This window comes from Leptonychotes weddellii, chromosome 8 (assembly GCF_054177405.1).
Source record: "Leptonychotes weddellii isolate Sample4059 chromosome 8, ASM5417740v2, whole genome shotgun sequence".
NCBI classification, from domain to species: Eukaryota; Metazoa; Chordata; class Mammalia; order Carnivora; family Phocidae; genus Leptonychotes; species Leptonychotes weddellii.
Genome location: NC_138376.1, coordinates 67,260,590 through 67,281,418, shown reverse-complemented (window position 1 = coordinate 67,281,418; position 20,829 = coordinate 67,260,590). Strand labels below are relative to the sequence as shown.

General features: G+C 35.8%; 1 protein-coding gene across 1 annotated transcript; it reads right to left on the bottom strand.

Annotated features, from left to right (window-relative positions):
* Positions 1-12,034: 12,034 nt before the first annotated feature.
* Positions 12,035-20,433, bottom strand: LOC145723057 (mitogen-activated protein kinase kinase kinase 7-like). Its single transcript, XM_081828668.1, has 4 exons — positions 20,281-20,433; positions 16,867-16,928; positions 15,876-15,991; positions 12,035-13,771 (listed from the first exon to the last, which is right to left on the bottom strand). The coding sequence occupies exons 1-4, from the start codon at positions 20,351-20,353 to the stop codon at positions 13,591-13,593; spliced, it is 432 nt and encodes a 143-aa protein (XP_081684794.1). The 5' UTR covers positions 20,354-20,433; the 3' UTR covers positions 12,035-13,590.
* Positions 20,434-20,829: the final 396 nt, after the last annotated feature.

Sequence of the window (20,829 nt, the reverse complement as noted above, 5' to 3'; positions counted from 1 at the left end):
TTTTTTTTTTTTTTTAAAGATTTTATTTATTTATTTGACAGAGAGAGAGAGAGCGCGCGAGAGAGGGAACACAAGCAGGGGGAGTGGGAGAGGGAGAAGCTGGCTTCCCGCAAGCAGGGAGCCCGATGCGGGGCTCGATCCCAGGACCCTGGGATCAGGACCCGAGCCGAAGGCAGATGCTTAAGGACTGAGCCACCCAGGCGTCCGGCCTAGATCCAATTCTACACCCCTATTATCTCGGTATTGTTAATGTTACCTTCCCCATTCCCCGCTAGGGCAAATTCATTTCTTCTGTCACATATACTTAAGATGTTGATGATTAGAAAGAATCAAAATATTGGGACGGGAAAGAGAACTGAATGTGTATTTGTTGACTCTTTTCAGGAAAGATTCTAAGTCCTCTCGTTTACAGTGACGACATTAACATAAATTCTTTATAGTGCTTTTAAAAATGTTACCGTGATTTAGGAATCATGTTCTGTGAATGAATGTAAAAGCCAAGCCCCCCATAGATCTTTAAGAATGTAGGGAGAGTCCTGGATTTGGGCCAAATTATTGCTCCTCTGCACAAGAGATGTGCTTGTAAGACCAGCATAATGGAAAGTCTCTCTCCGATAAAATGGCAGGGTAACGTTGCCTGATACAACATATGACCCATTTTAAAAAAGTCTTGCTGTATTAAACCTGAGGGACGCTGAGAGAAATAGCTGCCTCCAAACATAAGTGGAAATTGAACTTAATACTCTAATCACCATAAATTGTAGTGATTATTTGTGTAAAACCCTAAGTATATGCTATGACTAAATGAGTCATTTACAGAATATCCTTTCAGTTATTAACTTGGCATAAATACTAATCCCTGAAGATTAAGTTGAACATTAATCACTTTGAACATGCAAGGACCTTTTGTAATCCCGAGTTTCTTATTTACATATGATAATTTCCCTGGTGGTAGCTGAGTAGGGCTGATCATTGCTATGTAAGCAATAATGTATGACAAGGCAAGCTGGAACAAGGGATAGGGTTTTCCTCTTCTCCCAATTCCACCCCTTCCTTCATTCCCAATTTGAACTTAATTAAAACTCCTCAGAACTTGGCTCTGCTAACTAGAGGGCCACACAAGCCCTGAAATGCTGATGCCTCCTCCACTTCCGCCTGCTGGGTCAGCTCATTAAGGGTCTTGATTGTATAGCACAGCCATGGTGGCCTGACCACAGGCTGGAGGCAGGAGCTTCAGAGCAAAGAAGCAGAAGACACCTCCGCAAGTAAATCGACAATTTGGCTGACTTCGTATATGCATTTTAAAGATGCATTTTATTTTTTAAGGAGGTATGTGCATTTAGTTTTAAAATCCAATGTATCTTCTAGCAAAATGAACAATTTATGCCCCCCGCTCTCAGTCCACTTCTTCAATTTGCCCTGTTAAAAACCACTTTCAAGTGAGTAGATCTGAAGATCTAATTGGCTTTATTCAGCAATTCATGAATTGAGCAACATCACATCTAGCAAATAGAAAGGAGCTCTGAGGAGCTGTACAAAATGGAAGGCTTTTATAGCCAGAATGGGATATGGGCAAGGAAGTCATTAAAAAAAAAAAAAAAAAGGATTATTTCAGGCAAGGTCACTTTCCTATGGGGGAAGGGTGGGGGTCTATCATGCAGATTAATTCAGGGAATTTCACCTAGAGTGTATAATACTAAGTGAAATAAAGTCACAGAAAGAAAAATACCATATGATTTCACTTATATGTGGAATTTTAGAATCGAAACAAATGAATAAAGAAAAAGAGACAATGAAAAAGACTTTTAAATACAGAGAATAAACTGGTGGTTGCCAGAGGGGAGATGGGTGAAAGGATGAGAGAAATAGATGAAAGGGACTAGAAGTATACCTACCTTGATGAGCACTGAGAAATACACAGAATTGTTCAATCATTATATTGTATACCTGAAACTAATATATAACACTGTAGAGTAACGTAACAGTGTAACATTACACTGTAGTTAATTACACTTGAATAAAGAATATTAAACAATTTCGTAGGAAAAAACAAAAAGCTTTTTCTCGTTGACAAATATGATTAAGAAAATGAAAAAGGCAAGCCACAGACTGGGACAAATCATTCACAGCACAAATACCAGACAAAAAACTGTAACAAAAGTATATAGAAATCTTACAACTCAATATTAAGAGAAATAACCCAATTAAAAAATGGACAAAGGATTTTGACACTATACAAAATAAATGATACGAAAGCCGTCTAAGCACATGCCAATATGCTGAAAATCATTAGCTGTCAGGGAAACATTCAAATTAAAACTGCTGTAGGTTACCACTACACACCTATTAGGATGGCTAAAATTAGATTGATCACACCAAATGTTGACAAGGATGTGGAGCAACTGTAATTCTGATACTGCTCTAGTACTGCTGGTGGGAACGTAGAATTATATAGCTGCTCTGGAGAAGTTTGGCAGTTTCTTAACAAGTTAAGTATATACCTACCATAAAACTCAGCTGTTCCACTTCCAAGTATTTACCCCAAAGAAATGAAGACACATGTCTATGTGAAGACTTGCACACAAATGTTCATAGGAGCTTTATTTGTTAAGAGTCAAAAACTGGAAACCCCAAATATTCATCAGTAGTTGAATGCATCACCAAACTTTGCTGCATCTATACAACACTGCTGAAAAATAATAAAAGGACAAACTATTCATATATGCAGCAACTTAGGTGAGTATCAAAATCATTATGCTGAGTAAAAAACCAACCAAAAGAGATTACATTCTATAGGATTAAATTCTAGAAAATGCCAAATAATTAGTTATAGAAAGCAGATTAGCGGTTGTCTGGGAAAGGGAGTGGAGGACAGACGCATTATCAAGTGGTACAAGGAAACTTTTGCAATTGGGGAAAGTCTCAGTATTGTGACTGTGGTGGTTTCACAGATGTATACGTCTTGCAAACTTATCAAATTGTACACCCAAGTATTTGCAATTTGCATGAAAATTATACATTAACTGTTGAGCATCTGTCTCCTAAGAACTTTAAAATCACTTTGTCCAGTTCAAAACAAACCTACTCCCAACTCCACTGGGTTTCTGACTGAAATTACATTAAACAAATAATCTATACATATATGTAGCTACATAACAATTTTTTTATTTTTTTAAAGATTTTATTTGACAGAGAGCGAGCGAGCGAGAGCAGGAACACAAGCAGGGGTAGTGGGAGAGGGAGAAGCAGGCTTCCCACTGAGCAGGGAGCCCGATTGGGGGCTCGATCCCAGAACCCTGGGATTATGACCTGAGCCGAAGGCAGACGCTTAATGACTGAGCCACCCAGGCGCCCCTACATAACAATTTTTATGTTGTTTTCTCATTTCGGAAAATGTTAAGTTCATGTCTTGTTTTATATTATTTATCAAGGCTATGATGTTCATCAGCCCTATTTCCTGTTAAATGTTTTCTTTGGTATTTTATAGTATTATTGCCATTTCAGTTGGAGTAAAAAAAAAATCTAATTTCTACTTCTGATTGTTTATAGAGAAAAAACTAATTTTGATACGTATCACATATAGTCACTCTAGCAAATTCCCTAATTTTTAGAATTTAAGTAGTCTTGTGGGCTTTCGATATAATTTTACATTCTGCAAGTAAAGATAATCTTGTTTCTTTATTTCCAGTGTTTATATTCATTATTGTTTTGGGGTCTTTTCATCAGCTAGAACTTAAAAAAAAGTGTTGAATGCCAGTGCACCTTTGCTGTCAGATTTTAATGTTTCAGATTTAGTGAAAATGATAGTCATTTAACTATTTAATATGCTGTTGGTTTAAATGTGTTATCTTTATCAAGTTTGGGAAATTCCATTTTAATCCTTCTTTTATTTGTAAATATTATCAAATGTCCTTTAGGCATCTATTGATAGAACTGTACAGTTGAATTATACTGATTTTTTTAAAATGTTGCATTTTTGTTATAAACACTACTTCATGTGTCAAATCTTTTAATATTTTGAAGCACTCAATTCAGACAGATTTATATTATCAAGTGTAGAACTATATCACACTGTCAACCTTAAAAGTTATTTTACCAGCAAAATGGAGTTGGAAATAGCAGAGGAATTGCAATTCAGAACATGTAAGCTATGGCAAACCATAGCCAAACCAGATCAAAGGAGAGGAACGGTACTTTATTTAGAGAAAAAGAGGAAGTCGGGAGGGGCTATTTTGAACCAAAGTCTATTGGGGGAAAGTGAGAGCTCAGGGTGGTGAGGGTTTCTCATTGGCTGAATTGTGGTATTTTCTTATTGGCTGGGCTAGTTGTTGGCCATGGAGAAATCTTTTCTTCCTTCTGCTGGAGTAGTCAAGGAGGTTTCTTCCAACTGGGAATACAAGGTATGTCTCTTCTTTTTGGGGTCTGCACTGGCGATGAGTGAACGAAAACTCCCCCTTCTGGCCTCCTGACTCTATTTTATTTTTATTTTTTTAAGATTTTAAGTAATCTCTACACCCAACATGGGGCTTGAATTCACAACCCTGATAATTCAGAGTTGCATGCTCCACTGACTGAGCCTGCCAAGTGCCCCTCCCATTTTAAATGAGGTTTCCTTTAGTCAGTTTCATAATACTTTTTAATGGACATATAGTATTACCTGGTGTAGATCTACTATAATTTACTTAACACGGATTAATGGCTATTTAGATAGCTTTTTAAAAACTCAATGCTGGGGTGCCTGGGTGACTCAGTCAGTTGAGTGTCTGACTCTTGGTTTTGGCTCTGGTCATGATCTTGGGGTGCTGGGACTGAGCCCTGCATCAAGCCCCACATTGGGCTCTGCCCTCAGCTTGGAGTCTGCTTGTCCCTCTCCCTCTGCTCCTCCCTTTGCTCTCTCAAATAAAATCTTAAAAACAACTCAATGCTGTGATAAACATTGTATAGCAGTATACCTGTAAAATGATTTCTGATTTCACCTTTACTTTTTTTTTAAAGATTTATTTGACGAGAGAGAGAGCCTAAGTAGGCAGAGCAGCAGGCAGAGCAAGAAGCAGGCTCCCCGCTGAGCAGGGAGCCTAATGCGGGGCTTGATCCCAGGACACTGGGGTCATGACCTGAGCTGAAGGCAGATGCTTAACTGAGCTACCCAGGCACCCATCACCTTTATTTTCTATGCTTCCTCCACAGAGATGGGAGTGGTGGAAAAGACAAAGTTCGTATATTCAAAACTTCTTGAAGTTCTGATGTTCAGGTATCACTCCTTGTATACAAAGGCAGTCTCTCTCCCAGGCTCTACTTACCTGAAGACTGTCTGAGTTGCCCTCCTATAGTTTTTGAAGCTCTAGCTCTGCATCTTTCCTAATCTTATCCTTACCTCCATGCTCCTATGTTTTGTGAATCTCAGGGAAATGGTAGATTTTATCTTTCACTGACTCATTCATGATTCTGACTCCAGTTATAATGTGTGGGTGTTTCCCCCCCAAACCATTTGACACCAGCTGGGTGTCCTATAATTCAACTCCATTCTGACACTGTCTACTCAGATACAGTAAGTATGAGATTCCACAGGTGAAGGGTTCAGTCCTACAAGACTTACCTCCTGCCCCCATTTCAGGTGCCAATTCCAAGTCCAAGTTGTCATCTGTTCTTCTGACCTGACTGGCTATATAAATCAGAGGTCTCAACAATCTCTTCCTTGGATTTGATTAATTGCTGGAGTGGCTCATAGAACTTGGGAGAAACATTTTACTTACTAGATCACCAGTTTGTTATAAAAGAATATAACCCAGGAACAGCTGAATGGAACAGATGCACAGGGCAAGGTATTTGGAAAAGGCGCAGAGTTTCCATGCCTTCCGTGTGCATCACTCTTCTCCAATCTTCATGTGTTTACCAACCCAGGAGCAACCTGAATCTTGTTCTTTTGGGGTTTTTATGGGAGCTCCATTACACAGGCATGACCAATTAAAATACTGGCCTTTGGTGACTGAATTCCATCTCCAGCCCTCCTTTCCCCCCTGAAGTGGGGGGCGGGTGGATGAAAGAAAGTTACCACCTTCTAACCAGGTAGTTGGCCTCCCTGGCAACCAACTTCCATCCCCACCACCTAGGGGCTTTCCAAAAAATCACCTCATTAACAAAGCAAGACATCTTTATTGTTCTCACCACCTAAGAAATTCCAGCTGTGTGCCAGAACAGGAAGAGAGAATATAGATTTATTATACATCACAATATCATACTCTTTCTCTTAGCTTTCACAACACTAGATGGGTTAGAATCTAGAAAATTTACAATGGCAATACTCCTTCTATCTGCTCTATGGTGTAGGTAATTCTACAATCTGCCAGTATAACAGAATCACTTCAGGAACTGGAAAAAAAAGTTTATATCCCTGAATAATAGCCTGTCATTGTGAAGCAGAATTTCAGAGGCTGGGGTCCCTAGAATGTGTATTAATAAGAAAACAATTTAAAGCCATTCAAGTTCTTATTTTTTTTACTCCTCTTGTTGAGACTGTGCTTCATCCTCACCAAAATCCATAGGCGAACCTTTGGAATCCCCACCCTTTGGGTCCACCCCTACCTGCAAGGATCCAGGTTGGGGCCAGTACAGAAAGGAAGTTCCTGCCCCTGTGGGATTCATGCAAGGGCTCCAATGGTTGTGCCCAGGGCAAAGGGCCCTGAGTTCCTGACGAAGAAACATGGTTAGAGTGATGTGTAAGGTGGTGTCCTTCTGGTTTTAATTTTTACTGTGCAGAAAACAGTAAAAAGGTAAAGAACTTTTAAAAGGGAAAAATTACTACAATGTCAGTATCTGAAGACAACAACCACATCACTTTTGTTTTCTCTCATAGTCTTTGTTGGAACTATTCCATTCAATGACATTATTTCATATCCATTAAAGATCAAATCGACTTTTATAAAATAATGCTTAGGAACCTAGTTCTCCCCTTTATTAAGTCTATCAGAAAATGTATTCTAAGTTCTAAACTAATTAAAAAGGAGATTTTTGTAAGCCTTGAAGCTAAGAAGAACTGGGTTTGAACTGCTGTCCATTTTACTAGTGCTCTAACTTCACGTTTTGAAGTTTTATTTTTTTAAGCTGCACCAATTACAAATACAGGGAAATCTTTAAGCACACCATACTGATTGGATTTTGACACTACTGTGCATTCTTGTGAGGGGCCAGCTTTGCCTACTTCCCATATTATGGAGAGAGGGGAGGACAGAGGACAGAGAGGCGGCCGTGGTCTAGTTTCCTTATGAGGGTGTGGTGAAGGCTACTTGTCCTCTAAATCTTTTTGATCCTTCTTTTGTAACTGAATTCCTACCTTCTAGTTATGCATATGGCTGTCCATTTATACAGACATTCGCAGCCTCCCTGCAGGTAGGGTAAATGCATGTGCCGAAGTTCTGGCAAATGGATGAGAGCGTGAGTGAGAGCACCTTCGCTGCTTTTGCCCTTTCCCTCTCCTCTTTGGCTATGAGGCAAATGAGCAAAGCTACTATATTACTTTAAACTTTTTCTGTGAGAAAGAAAAAACTGCTATCTTGTTTAAGCTATTATTCTGGGCAGCAGCCAAACTTATGTCCTTATGAATCACAGGGTACATGGAGCACAGAGACTAGAGACTTTTCTGATATGGCTGCAAAAGAAAGTAAAAAGGGAAGAAATACTCAGCTTAGGCCAAGGAACTTTGTACCACTTCCTAAAGTCTCCTGTACATAAAATGTGGAATCATGAATGGGAAGACAGAATTATGTAGTCAGACATAAGTTTTAGTATGAATTTTTAAGACTATTGTGAGGCAATGTACTAATATATAATAGCCCAAATGTACTGAAATAGATTGTAAGCATATAGCTTATCAATTTCATATGCAGCTGAGAGAATAAAGACATGTTTCCAATCCTCAAAGAAACAGTATCTGTTAAAAGGTTCTCATGGAAGAAACAAGAGTGGTATCGATTTTTGCAAGTAATATGCTCATGACATTTTAGATGGATATTAGGTAGTATCTTTGTAGGAAATGGATTAAAAGTCAAAAAGGTGTGTGACGTAATATCATCATTTTTTCTTCAACCATAAAAAAAGTTACACCCATTTTCAGGTTTCTTCAGGCTCTAATTTGAATTTAGTAAATTTATCAATCAATGATTAATGCAGTTTTTCCTATAATAACTAAAGAAGAGGTATCCACAAGGAGAAACAAAAAACAAGTCTGAGGAGTTAACTGCATTTTGTACATTACTTTTGTTTTTCAGAAGATAAATATCCAGCATTTCCTCAGTGATTTCTGGTGTATTCAAAGCAATTATCCTGATGTCATATGGCATCTATAAGAGATCACTGACCACTAAACTACAGGATAAAAAATGCATTTCATTACTTGGAAATATAAAAGCACCATGGAGGTGCCTGGGTGGCTCAGATGGTTAAGCGTCTGCCTTCCCCACCTCCTTCCCCACCTCGGGCTCCTTGCTCAGCGGGGAGTCCGCTTCCCCTTCTTCTTCTGCCCCTCCTCACCTCGCCCTCCCTCTTATGCACTCTCTCTCTCTCAAATAAATAAAACCTTTAAAAGTGCACCAGGAAACTCAGACAAACTTAAACAAGCATTTGATTCTCAAAGACTTCACTGAGAACTGACATGAAGCGCAGTTCATTTCACAAACTCAGTTTTGGTGGGACCTCATGGCAGTAGGGATGAGAAACTCTGAGAGCAGTTACTAATTACTGATAGAAAAGGAACACAGGCCCTGGCAGTAAGCAGTACATGAACTACCAGTGTAATCTTACTTCCATGGGCACCTCTATAGCAGACAGGACCACCGACAGCATCGGTAGGAGATATCCATATCAAATACTATATACAGAAGACTGGTTACTTAAAATATAGTTTCCCAGGTTTCTGAGCAAGCAAAACAGCAGTCGCAATCTAAATGAAAATGAAAAGAACTTTTAAAAAGTTACACTGATCAACCGTATTTGCTGAAAACTACCATGAACCTACCAATATGCTATTGTCCACGTCCGTGTTGCATTTCTAACACCTAAATGCAGAGAGGAACAGGCTTACTTTAACAAACAACCTAAGGGATTTTGTAAGCAAAGTATTAGGGTTCTGTAAAAATGTAAAAATTAAGTGATCTTAAGTGTTTCAGAAGATGACACGACACAAGCTGGCCACAATGGATGCATCGATTGCCTCTTCAAATCCATTTTCTCTTGAAGACTGATACTGAAAGATTCTCAAGTATCACTAGGAATGGTTTAATTAAAATTCCTGTCAAAGGAATTAAAACAACTATTCAAGAGGGAGAAAAAAGCTTAAAAATAAAAGTACATACTGAATGATTTCATTGTTTAAAACTGTAGAACATGCAAACAAATTTTTATTGTTAGAAAGCACTGTGGGGCATGGAGTAAAGGGAGGGAAGGACTGCAAAGGAGCATAGGGGACCTTGGGGAGGGGGGAAGGAAATGTTCAGTACGTATTTTGTTTGTTGGATGGCTTCCCGAGTCTAAGAGCATGTCAAAACTCAATAAACTGCATTAAACATCATTAAATGGATGCAGTTTCTTGTATAAAAATTGTATCCCAATTAAAACAAAACAAAACAAAAAGGTAAAAACAAAAATACTAAAAACAAACCAAAAATGAAAAAGCCTGGAGTAAGCCTTTCCTGAGAGTGGAGAACAAGTCTTCTTTCTAGGCCAAGCCTCACAATATCATTATTTGTATTTCCATTTTTAGCCTGTTTTTCAGCTGAGGGGAGTAGAAGAGTGAAGAAGACACCCCACTCATCGAATAAATGGATGTGAAAGCTGAAGCACTCAGCAAGTTTTAAATTACAGTATGGCAGAGTGGTTTAGAGCACAGACTTGGGTTTAGAAGACATGTGTGGGTCTCAGTGTTGGCTTTGTTGTGATCTACAGAGTGGTCACAAAGTCTCTGTGCCTGCAAGTGACCTCATATCTTCCCATCATTTGCATTTCTCATGTTCCTTTCACATCATGGGCTGATAGTGGCCACAGAGTCCCCTTGCATGAGATGATGGGTGAAAAGCAGACTCAGGAACAAGTCTTAACCTTTAGGAGCCTAATTTTCCATCTGTGAAATGGAAATACGAGCTAACTACCATGTGACTAAAGAGAACATGTAACTTGGCATTAGCCACAGGAGCTTCACTTAAGTAATAGGTGCTCAATAAATATTTGTTAAAGGAATGAGTGAACGATGAATGGGCTGATCTACTAAAGTGAAGGTCGAGTTTGTGAGTGTATGTGTGTGTGCATATGTGATGGTTGGGAGGCTAGGAGGTTGATAAAGGAATGAAATACTTAACGTAATGTAGTATATTACAGGAAATCAGTTTTCTAATGAGAAGAATCACTCAGTAATGTATATACCATGTTGTACTTCATATAAATCATTATTTAATGAAACTGTGAAGAGTACCCATTTAACAAAAAAAAGTGAATTGTTATAGATGGATATGTTAATTGGCCTGTCATTTAGCCTCTCAAAAATCATGATTACGTTACAACTGTGCTGAGTATTTTAAGAATACTCACTTTTCAGTTTTTATTTGATTTTGTGTAAGGTAAACACACTGCTACAGCAGAATACCTCATAGCTCATTTGCTGATATAAATCATTAACCATTTTTATAAACAAGTTTAGAATAACAATCTGAATTTTATTACAAACAAAAATAAATCTAAAAAGCTTCCTTCAAGTATACAGTATGCACAAGGATTTCTGCATTACATTGTTTTACATAAAATGTTCCGAATGACAGAAGTAGAACTTCCTACCATTTGAAGAGAGGAGCTGACTGCTGAAAACCACACACTTACAGAAAGAAAAGTGTTTCACAGGCAAGGCCTGTGATATCTGGCTACAAGCAGGAGCTGAAACTAGGAACACGGAAGAAACTTGGGAGGAAAAAACACATTAAATACTCTAAAATGGTTGAGTAAAAGAGTCAAACATTTGTAAACAACTTTTAAGCAAATATCTTCAACAGGCGGTAATCCTATAAAGTAATGTTAAATGATTTTCATTTGATTCAAAAAAAGTTATTTTTAATGCTAAGGAGTGTCTCTCTCTAGACTTTATCTTTCCCTCGAGGAAAAAATGAAATGTAATTAGGGATTGTTTGTGAATTTCTTACATGAGGGCCTTTATTCCACTTGTTTGTCTGGTTCACCATTTCTACCCAAAAATGAGGGTTAGAATAAAAAGTAAAACTTTTTTACAAATGAAAAATTTGGCTCCCTGTTAAAATCTGTTTGAAGGTTTGATGGGTGAGGATGCTGGATAAAACTGGCTGTGGATTTTAATTATCCCTGCTGCCCTTTTCTCCCATTAAGGATAATCAGGACTTAAAAAGTATGAGCTTTGCAACACAACTACTTTAAAACCAGGTAGGCTGAAGTACACTCAGTGTCTAGGATACAGTATGAGAATCCCCAGGAACTTACTGTAAACAAACCAGCAAGTGCTCAACAGCCTTTTTTTGCACTTGGCATCATGACTTAACACTACTATTTTCTTCCATTTTCCTACTGGAGATTTTTATGAAGTGATTACATGTAATAATAATATTTTCCCTTTAAGTATGTAATACATACCAAAAACACGTTAATGACTAGGAATAAAATCTGAAATCTATAATGTTAAATTAAATCCTAATGGAAAGGTCGAGCATTAGCATCCACACTTGAATATCTCATGCTCTGAGATAATCAGAAAAGTCTATGAACAGTGACTAGGTCCCTTTTAGTGGAGTGACACATACATATCACAAGCAGCAATGTTATGAATGAGTTATACCTTTCCTTAGTCTACAGTTATTTTTTATGCCAATTTTATTTTACTACTGATGTGTTGAGACCAGTATACTTCCAATTATGTAATCAAATTATTTGGGAATGATAGCCCTTCTTTTATTTAAATAAAGTAATGGTAGACATTTATTTACTGAAAACTTTCTAATAATAGATTCTGAGGAAGCTAAAAATGACACAGTTTAGTACAAACTGTCTTTTACCTTTATTGCTTGTATACACAGGAATACATTATAAAACTCAGTGGGAGGAGGAAAAAAATAACAGAAGAAAAAGTTACCTGCTTTAGCATTTTTAAGAATAGTTTTGATAACTTCTTAGATCAACTTGCTTATCTGAAACAGAGCAAAACTACAATACAATCATGATATAATTCTAATAATCACAGCAATTATGCTTTCATTTTTAATTTTCTTTTCATAAAACATTAATGCTATAAAAAATGAGGTTGATGACATCCTTGTTTAAAAGACACCTTGTACTGGTATCAAAATGTGATTTATTTTAATACCAACTGAAAAAATAGAGCTTATATAGTCTATTATTTCAATGAAGTTTTTTTATTACTTTTATTTTCAAAGTAAGTTGGTAGCAAAGTTATTGTTAACAATATAAATTTTCTCTTTATAAGTGTCGAAATTCCCTTGAAAGTGTTGAAAGGCAGCAGGCATTCTAGGATGGGCTTGCAAGGAAAATCAATTTTCCAATGTTGATAAATAGTATACTTGAAGAATTTATATTTACTTTTTTAATTTCCTTACTAACTTCTCCTGATTTGCCAGGTTTTTTACTCTTTTGGTATCATAAAAGAAATCTAAGCCCAAGCCTTTTAGCTGGAGCAATTATTTCCATTTTCCATTATTTCTCTTTAGTTTTTCAAATATACACTAAAACAATCCAATAATCATTGCAGGAAGGAATGATCATTTAAGCTGGATCGTGTTCATTTACCTTTTAATTTCATTTAAGAGATAATAATATTAGAGTGATAAAATCTTTACAGTTTCAACACATACACGCAATCACAAAATTAAAAATCTTTTTATCTTAAAAAAAAGGGTTCCATTTTGTTCAGTGTATCATAGTCAAATTTTAGTCCAATGAAATATGCTTTTATTAAATACAGCAGCCGCCACTTACCTTTCAATATTTTATGGATGGAACTAAGTTCAGTACTGATTGAAGGATGCTGGCATCAGAGCCCTCACCTGCAACTATCCCTAAATGTTCTGCATTTCTATTAATGTACCACTGATTATTCTAGATTTATAATACCCTGTCTTTAACTTGGTATATACCATCTTTTGGAAAAAAAATTGTTTTTTGAGATGAGATACAAGAACAAAATCATTCTTGAGGTTCCACCTCGAAAAAAAGACGATGTTTGCACATAGCAGCTAGTTTGATACCCCGTTTTTGTTAGGCTAGCCTTCACACAATGAGCATGCATATACAGCCATGGTTCACTGCATCTGTTCTGAAGTTGAGAACTGCTGCTTATTCAAGTCACAGATGCCCCCATGTTATGCAAGGAGACAGTTGAATTGCATGTCCACCATGAGAAAAAGAAAATAAACGATGAAACAAAATGCAGCAAATATAGGCAGTTGGCATTCAGAACACGCCCAAAAGCTAACACTCATGAACTGTCATTATAAGGGCTTTTGTTTGCTTTAAAAAAAAAAAAAAAAAAAAAGTCTTTCTTTGCATATTTTAAAATTTAAAGGTCCCAGAGAATCATGAAGTGCCTTGTCGTTTTTGCTGCTGACTTCTGATGACCTCTAGTTGTTTTTTGCATTGCTGGTAATAAGTAGAAAGACTTTTGTTTTCATCTAAAAGCTTTTTATGTTCCTGTACCAGACGAGATGTATTTTGCTGGTCCTTTTCATCCTGGTCCAGTTCTGCAACTAGTTCTTGCCTAAAAACAAGTACCACATAATAAAATATTGTACATGATAGAAAAATTCATACCTTAGTAACTGATGAGCTCAACTTATTAGGACTTTTATTCTGGGTTGATCATTATGCATCTTACATACACTACTCAAACACACTTGTAGGCTAGAATGGAAACTATCACTCACTCTTCTGTGTACCCATACAAACACCAAAATCTTTTTGTAAGTAACTGTACTTATTAGACAATTAGTGAATGCAGATAAAATGGTATAATAAAAGTTTCAAAACATTTTATTTGGTATCCCTTTTGTGCAGGAAGAAGAAAAAAGGCTGGGGAAGGGCTCTGACCACAGGAAAATAACATGATGTTTTATCATTCATTCACATTCCACTTTTAACTCTTGAACTTTTTATTCATGTTTTGAAGTCCCAGTCTTCTTTAACTACAGTGCAAAGTGGGGGCGTCATAAAACATGTGCAAGCTAATTAAAATAGATGCTATCAACTTAAATCTATTTCCGATTTTAAAAGTGAGAACAATACAAAGTACCACTTTCAAATGAGTTATTCACTTTTCTGAACATTTTCAGGAAAGACCATTAGAGACTTTTATAGCCTGATAAACTTTGGGAGATGTTCAATACTTATTCCTAAAGTGAAGTTACTGGATATAACTGAATAATTAATGAAAAGCCTCTAGATGATTTTCTCATATTTCTCATTTAAAGTATTTAAAACTGAATAAAACTGTCAAAGTTATCACATTCCCTCAATCCATCATTTATTTTTTCCAGCAAAGAACTCCTCTTTCAAATGAACAAATATGAAAAAAGTACAGATTAAATATGTAAAAGAAAGAGGTGTTTTGTTTCTTTTTTAACATAAAGTGTCAACAGTTCCACAATTAGCTTCACAATTTGCAGACTCTAATATTTATTTCCTATATAGCCTTTAAAGTACTGAGTTGAAATCACTTTAACAGTAAACTGTTAAGGAGTTTTTTTTTTTTTTTTTTTTTTTTAAGTACAAACAAACAAAACTTCCCACAAATTACTTCAGGAAGCAAGAAATTTTCATTTAGATTAAAATTAACAGAGGGAATCCTATTACCATGTATACATATAGTTGCCATGATTTTGTCCTATAGCACTTCATTTCAGTTACCACAATAATTCAGCTTCAGAGGTATAAAATTTCATGAGGATCATGCTTAAGAAAACTGAAGTTTTTGCTCTGTTTTTTAAGAATTTCAAATAAAGGAGCATGAAAATTGGCTTTCTTAAAAAAGGGAGGAGGAAGGCAGCCTCTTTATAACTCTCAGAAAAACACATGTGAATATAAAACTCCCCAGAAAAACACTCACAGGTATAAAATAAAGTAATTCTACTCTCCTAAACATATACCTAGAAAAAATATATCTATAAAATACTTTTAAGATAAAGCACAGCTGAATATTAGTAAATCAGATTATTTTGTCTATGTCCAAGGAAATAATAAATCTTTATAACTATAAATCTAAACAGCTTTTAGCTTTAAAATTCTTAGAACATAAAACATGTTTATATAACACAGTTTATTTTCCCTAATTTTAATATATGTAGTCAAAGGGTTGAGTTTTACTTGAAAAATAGCCAAAAGTTGCTTCAAACTTAAAGATGAATACACATAAAACCTCCAACTTGGAAATACAGCTGACCCTGGAACAACATGGGTCTGAACTACATGGATCCACTTATAGAGGGATTTTTGTACAGTACTGTAAATGTATTTTCTTTTCCTTAGGATTTCCTTAATAAAACTTTTTCTCTAGCTTACTTTATTCTAAGAATACAGTACATAATACATATAACATATAAAATATGTGTTAACAGACTGTTTATGTTATTGGTAAGAATTCTGGTCAACAGTAGGCTATTAGCATTTTTGGGGAGTCAAAAGTTACATGTGGACTTTTGAATGAGTGGGGGTTCAGCACCCCAAGCCCCAAGCTGTTCAAGGGTCAACTGTATGCTTAACGATTAGTTCTAAAAATTACAAAGTTTTCATGTCTCCCAACAATATTTCACCTTAACATATTTTAAACTCAAAATACTAATGTCTTTTATTCATAAAAGATAACTTACTTTCTCTGTAATAACAATGCAATTTCTGTTTGAACTTTCATATATTCTTGTGCCATTTTACAATGCTGTTCAAACACTGCCATAGATTCTTTGGAGTTTGGGCACGGTGCTAGAGGCTGAAAATAAATCAGGACTGTTAACACATAATTAAATCAAATCTTAATATCAAGCTGAGAGTTAAGACAGTGACTGTGATATGTTTTTATAGCACTAAAGCAATGGTCTTTTAAAAATAAGTGTTAAACCATGGCCTAGAAAATTTCAGTGTCCTTTTGTCAGAGTTAACTCAGAGCTTAAATTCACCTTGCTGTTTTAACACTTTTGCTATTACAGAGAATCATGACCAGAGTATCACTGGCCTCTGGCTTTACATTTCAGGTTGTCAAACCATATTATACAAAAAGAAGTTTATGGCTCTCATACTGATGAGGAGACACTAAAGTGTATTACTTATATTTTCAGTCACTATGAACATTAGTTATCATGAAATCTATTAAGTAGAAATGAGCTCATGTAAATTTTATACTATAGCACTAAAATTAAAAAGCAAAAATGCTATTCTTGGCATTCCTTTTTTTTTTTTTTTTGTGAGAGAGAGAATCTCAAGCAGGCTCCACACCCAGTGGAAAGCCCGATGTGGGGCTTGATCTCATGACCCTCAGATCATGACCTGAGCCAAAATCAAAGAGTTGGACGCTTAACCGACTGAGCCACCCAGGTGCCTCCCTCACCCATTCTTGGCATTCTTAAACAAAGATATGAAAGTATTCTAAGACAACTGTTAAGAACATATGATTTTACCAATTTTAGATTTCATTAACTTACCTGAACGAATCATTTTAACTTGATTTTAGAAAGTTTAAGGAGGCCAACTAAAAGCATAAATAAATATATGATGACAGATATGAACATAACTGTCTGCTTTCTAGATAGATTCTCTAAACTTTTTCTAAGGAAAAAGTAAACATTCACGGAGAAAGTACTCTTTTACCTGTAGTTGGTGATCCAGTGTAAGATAAGCCATTGGGATAGAGTTATCTGATCCATTGGTATCTGGAATTCAAGTATGTATTTTATTTTCTATCATAAATAATTACAAGCAAAAAGCAAGAAAGCATGCATGAATATTGGCATTTTTTTCCTAAAGTAAATAATACATTAAAATTATTGCTATTGGTAATGAAGAAAGTCTATTTCTGAATTCTAAAGGTAAAAAGAGAATATCCAATCACCAGATAATCAGAATGCAACCATACTCTCATACATTAAAGGGTATAAGCTCTTGTTCAATTAAAAACAAAAACATCTACCGCTGAGACTAATACTACATTATATGTTAACCAACTTGAATTTAAATAAAATCCTGAAAGAAAACAAAACCCAAAACAGTGGTATGGGACCTTTATACTTCAAATTCAGTCTTCGCTGACCCTACCTATTCAAACCTCCTATCTCTTTCTTTCCTTGATCATGCTGTTTACCATAATGCTGTGTCAATTCCCTGAACATTAGTGTCCTTTAATGAAAAAAAGGGGGGGGGGGAAAAGAGACACATTCTCTTCCAGTGGATTATCTTCAATTTATATATAGATTCTAGTGTGAACCCCTTCCCACCTCTCCTAATGAGAATCACTGCAGAAAATGAAAGATGCTTTTGAGGGGAGTATACTGAACACAGGTGTAATGAAGAGTATGGAAACTGTAGCTCAATGTCATGTGTGGAACAGTTAAATGGGTTAAATCAACCAACCAGTCGATTTTACCAAAGTATTTGAACAGACAGCTTTTGTTTGTATTTCAAAAGAGATAAACTGACATAACAACTTGCATGAGTCACATGGGATTAACATTTATGCCTCCTGACTTTATAGGAAAAATTAAGTATCTTGAACTCTTTCAACATTTTTCTTATTACTCTTTCTTAAATCTCTCACACTTGATAGATCTTATTAAATAAACACCCTGTATCTGATATGTATTTTATTATTTATTTTTTTTAAGATTTCATTTATTTGAGAGAGAGAAAGAGTAAGTGAGAGAGCGCACACAACCAGGGGGAGTGGGAGAGGGAGAAGCAGGCTTCCTGCAGAGCAGGGAGCCCAATGCCGGGCTTGATCCTGGCATCATGACCTGAGCTAAAGGCAGATGCTTAACCGACTGAGCCACCCAGGTGCCCCTCTGATATGTATTTTAAAATTAAGTATATCAGTGTTTCACAGTATTCAGGGAATGGAAAAAAAAAAATCCAAGGATTGTTCTATTAACTATTAAAACACTCAGCTATGCACTGCAAATTTAGCAGTTTCTTAAATTTATTACATAAAGCATGATGAGTTTTTTATTTTTAATGTGTCAGTATTATGACTCTAATAAGACTGTAAGCAGTGGGCCATGTCTTATACTTCTATCTTTGCAAATAAGAAAAACTCTTTGGTGGGTTTTTCCCTCTCTGTGGTTCCCTCTACTATGTCTAGTTATCCCTCTCACTAACTGCTTTTGGGTATGTATGTCTTTCTTTATCCACAGTATATTATAAATAGAAATCCAAGAACACTCATTATATGCTATGATTATTAAATTGATACGCTTTTTATTTTTCTCTGAAAATGCATAGAAATCCCTCCTCTTTTAAAATAAAACTACCTAATTAATTAGGTTATTTAAACTTATGTATGCACTTCTAATTTTTTCCTGAATCAGGGGGCCTTCAAAGAAAAAGGCTTTACCAATATCTCTTCCCTGTAATTTATTGTAGTAGCTTGATTATCAGTACTTTTCTTAGAAACAGTACAAAGCTGAACTTCATTAAATATAAGCTTAAACCAGTCTCAACTTCTAAAACTATATTCAAAATTATCTAAAAATGATAACCACATACTTGCCGTATTTTAAGGCAAAGGCAAAATTCAGTTGAATTTTGGACCTAGGCATGATTTCTAGCTATTGGTATTTTAGGTCCCAGAAAATAAAAAAATGAGATTGGGGTTGAAAGGCTGGAAGAACACATGAAGTCGAAAAAAACCCAGCAGTTAAGTGAGAAGGACATAAGAGAATTTTTATTTTACTTTCACGAATTCACAATTACGTTGACTGGCATGGCTAGACTAGTCTAGGCTGAAGTCAGGAGGCCCTGCCAAGTTGAGCACTAGGTCTCAGCAAATGCTGTAATGTCAGGGCATGTACTCCCTCACTAGAGGGTTGAAGAACCAAAAAGAGCTAATCTTACCTGAATGTTAATGATCAAATCTGTCAAGAGCGTTTCCCTATCTACCTCTGAGGAGAAAGCACATTGTGATGAATTCTGCGTATGTGCTGAGTAGTGTTCTGGACAATCTTAGGTTGGGCTATGCTAGGGGTGAAACTTGGAGGAGTTTTTTGCCACCAGTAAATTTAAACTTACTAAAACTAGAGAGTACACCGCTGGCTAAACATAGTTGTATCTTACGTGAAACTGAGAAAAGCTACTCAGTTAATTTTTTAAATTAAATTATGGACTTGACTAAGTCATGCCAGATATCTGTAAATACTTATAAGTAGTGTTTTAGTTTGTAAAGGGAGAAAGCTTTTTAATTTCAATTTAATTGCCACTATTAATAACACAGTTGATCTTAAATAAAATCCCAAATGGTTTAATCTTCCAAGGTCTAAGAGATCATCTTTCCCTGACATATTAACATATAAATAATAAATTTTACAGAACCATACTGGTAAGTATTCAGGAAATTCTCTTAATGCTAAGGGAAAGTTAATTCCACTATGGCATGTAATTTCCTGTTTGCCCATAATAAAACTATTCCATCATTAGATTTTAATACTAGTATTTTGACCAGTTAGTCATTCATGTTAGGGAGTTGTAATTTAACAGGCCTTTTAAGGTCTAGTTAACAGAAATTTATGTAACCGAAATGAAGTCTCCCTACCAGTTAAAAATGATTCAAAAAGTTAATGGTCAGAAATTTTTTTTTTCACTGAAGTACATGGTATCTTGTGTCTTTAAAACAAAAGACTGAGATTATGATGATTATTTTTATCATTATGATTTTAGTTATCTAAGAGATAATGAACTTTACTACTATCATCCGTAGGATGGACCAAAAATAGGAAAATCAGAGACTTAAGTATCAAGAATACAGTATCTTCCTGTCTGTAGTGACCCCAAACCAAACCATCTTTAATACACATGTTTAGTATCTGGGGGGAAAAAATGCAGAAGGCAAGACAATCTATCTCAGTACTCAAAAACTCATCTTTAAGTTTATTGCTAAATATTTGATTTTATTAATATGAAAATCTAAACTACTATAAAATGCCTGCCTTTATAAAGATCAGAGTCATGACACAAATAAATGAAAACAAATATGATGAATTCAGCTTCTTAATTATAGTGAGGAAATACACTGGTCACCTGTGGAATCATCAGGAGTCCATGGATGACTTCGAGTTGGCTTTTCTGAAGTTGGTCCTGAGGTAGTGATCATTCTGACGCTAGGACTGGATGACCTACTGCTTACCTATAGGAAGAAGTGATTGGAGGAACAAAATGTGATTTTTAAAAGTGAAAAAAAAAAAGATAAGAGAAAATTTTTATTACAAAGCAAAGGATAGCCTTCCACTTCTATCACTAGAGGTCCGGAAATACTCTTGCAAAAAATAAATAAATCCTCTAAGATTTTTATACACACACACACACACACAACGTGTGTATGCATATATGTATACACACACATATAAAATTTATATGCACTCATGCATAATACCTCTTAAAATTTGATGAGCTTTCAAGAAAGTAAGAGAAATGCTCTGAGACCAGAAATAAAGGATTAGGAGTCCAGGAAGTGCTTAAACTGTTAGCCCTGGGAATTTCAACTGAACACCAATGACTTAGAGCTTTTGTTTTGACTACATTCTGCACTCAGAGGAATAGGCATAAAGTCTTGGGCGTTTGTAGGATGGG

Excerpts from the sequence above, each read along its gene's own strand:
- LOC145723057 (XM_081828668.1), bottom strand. The coding sequence starts at position 20,353 with ATGATCACTACCTCAGGACCAACTTCAGAAAAGCCAACTCGAAGTCAT. Across the intron at positions 16,929-20,280 it reads GACTCCTGATGATTCCACAG|ATACCAATGGATCAGATAAC; the intron begins GTGACCAGTGTA and ends CTTGAATTCCAG. Across the intron at positions 13,772-15,875 it reads GCATTGTTATTACAGAGAAA|GCAAGAACTAGTTGCAGAAC; the intron begins GTAAGTTATCTT and ends ACTTGTTTTTAG.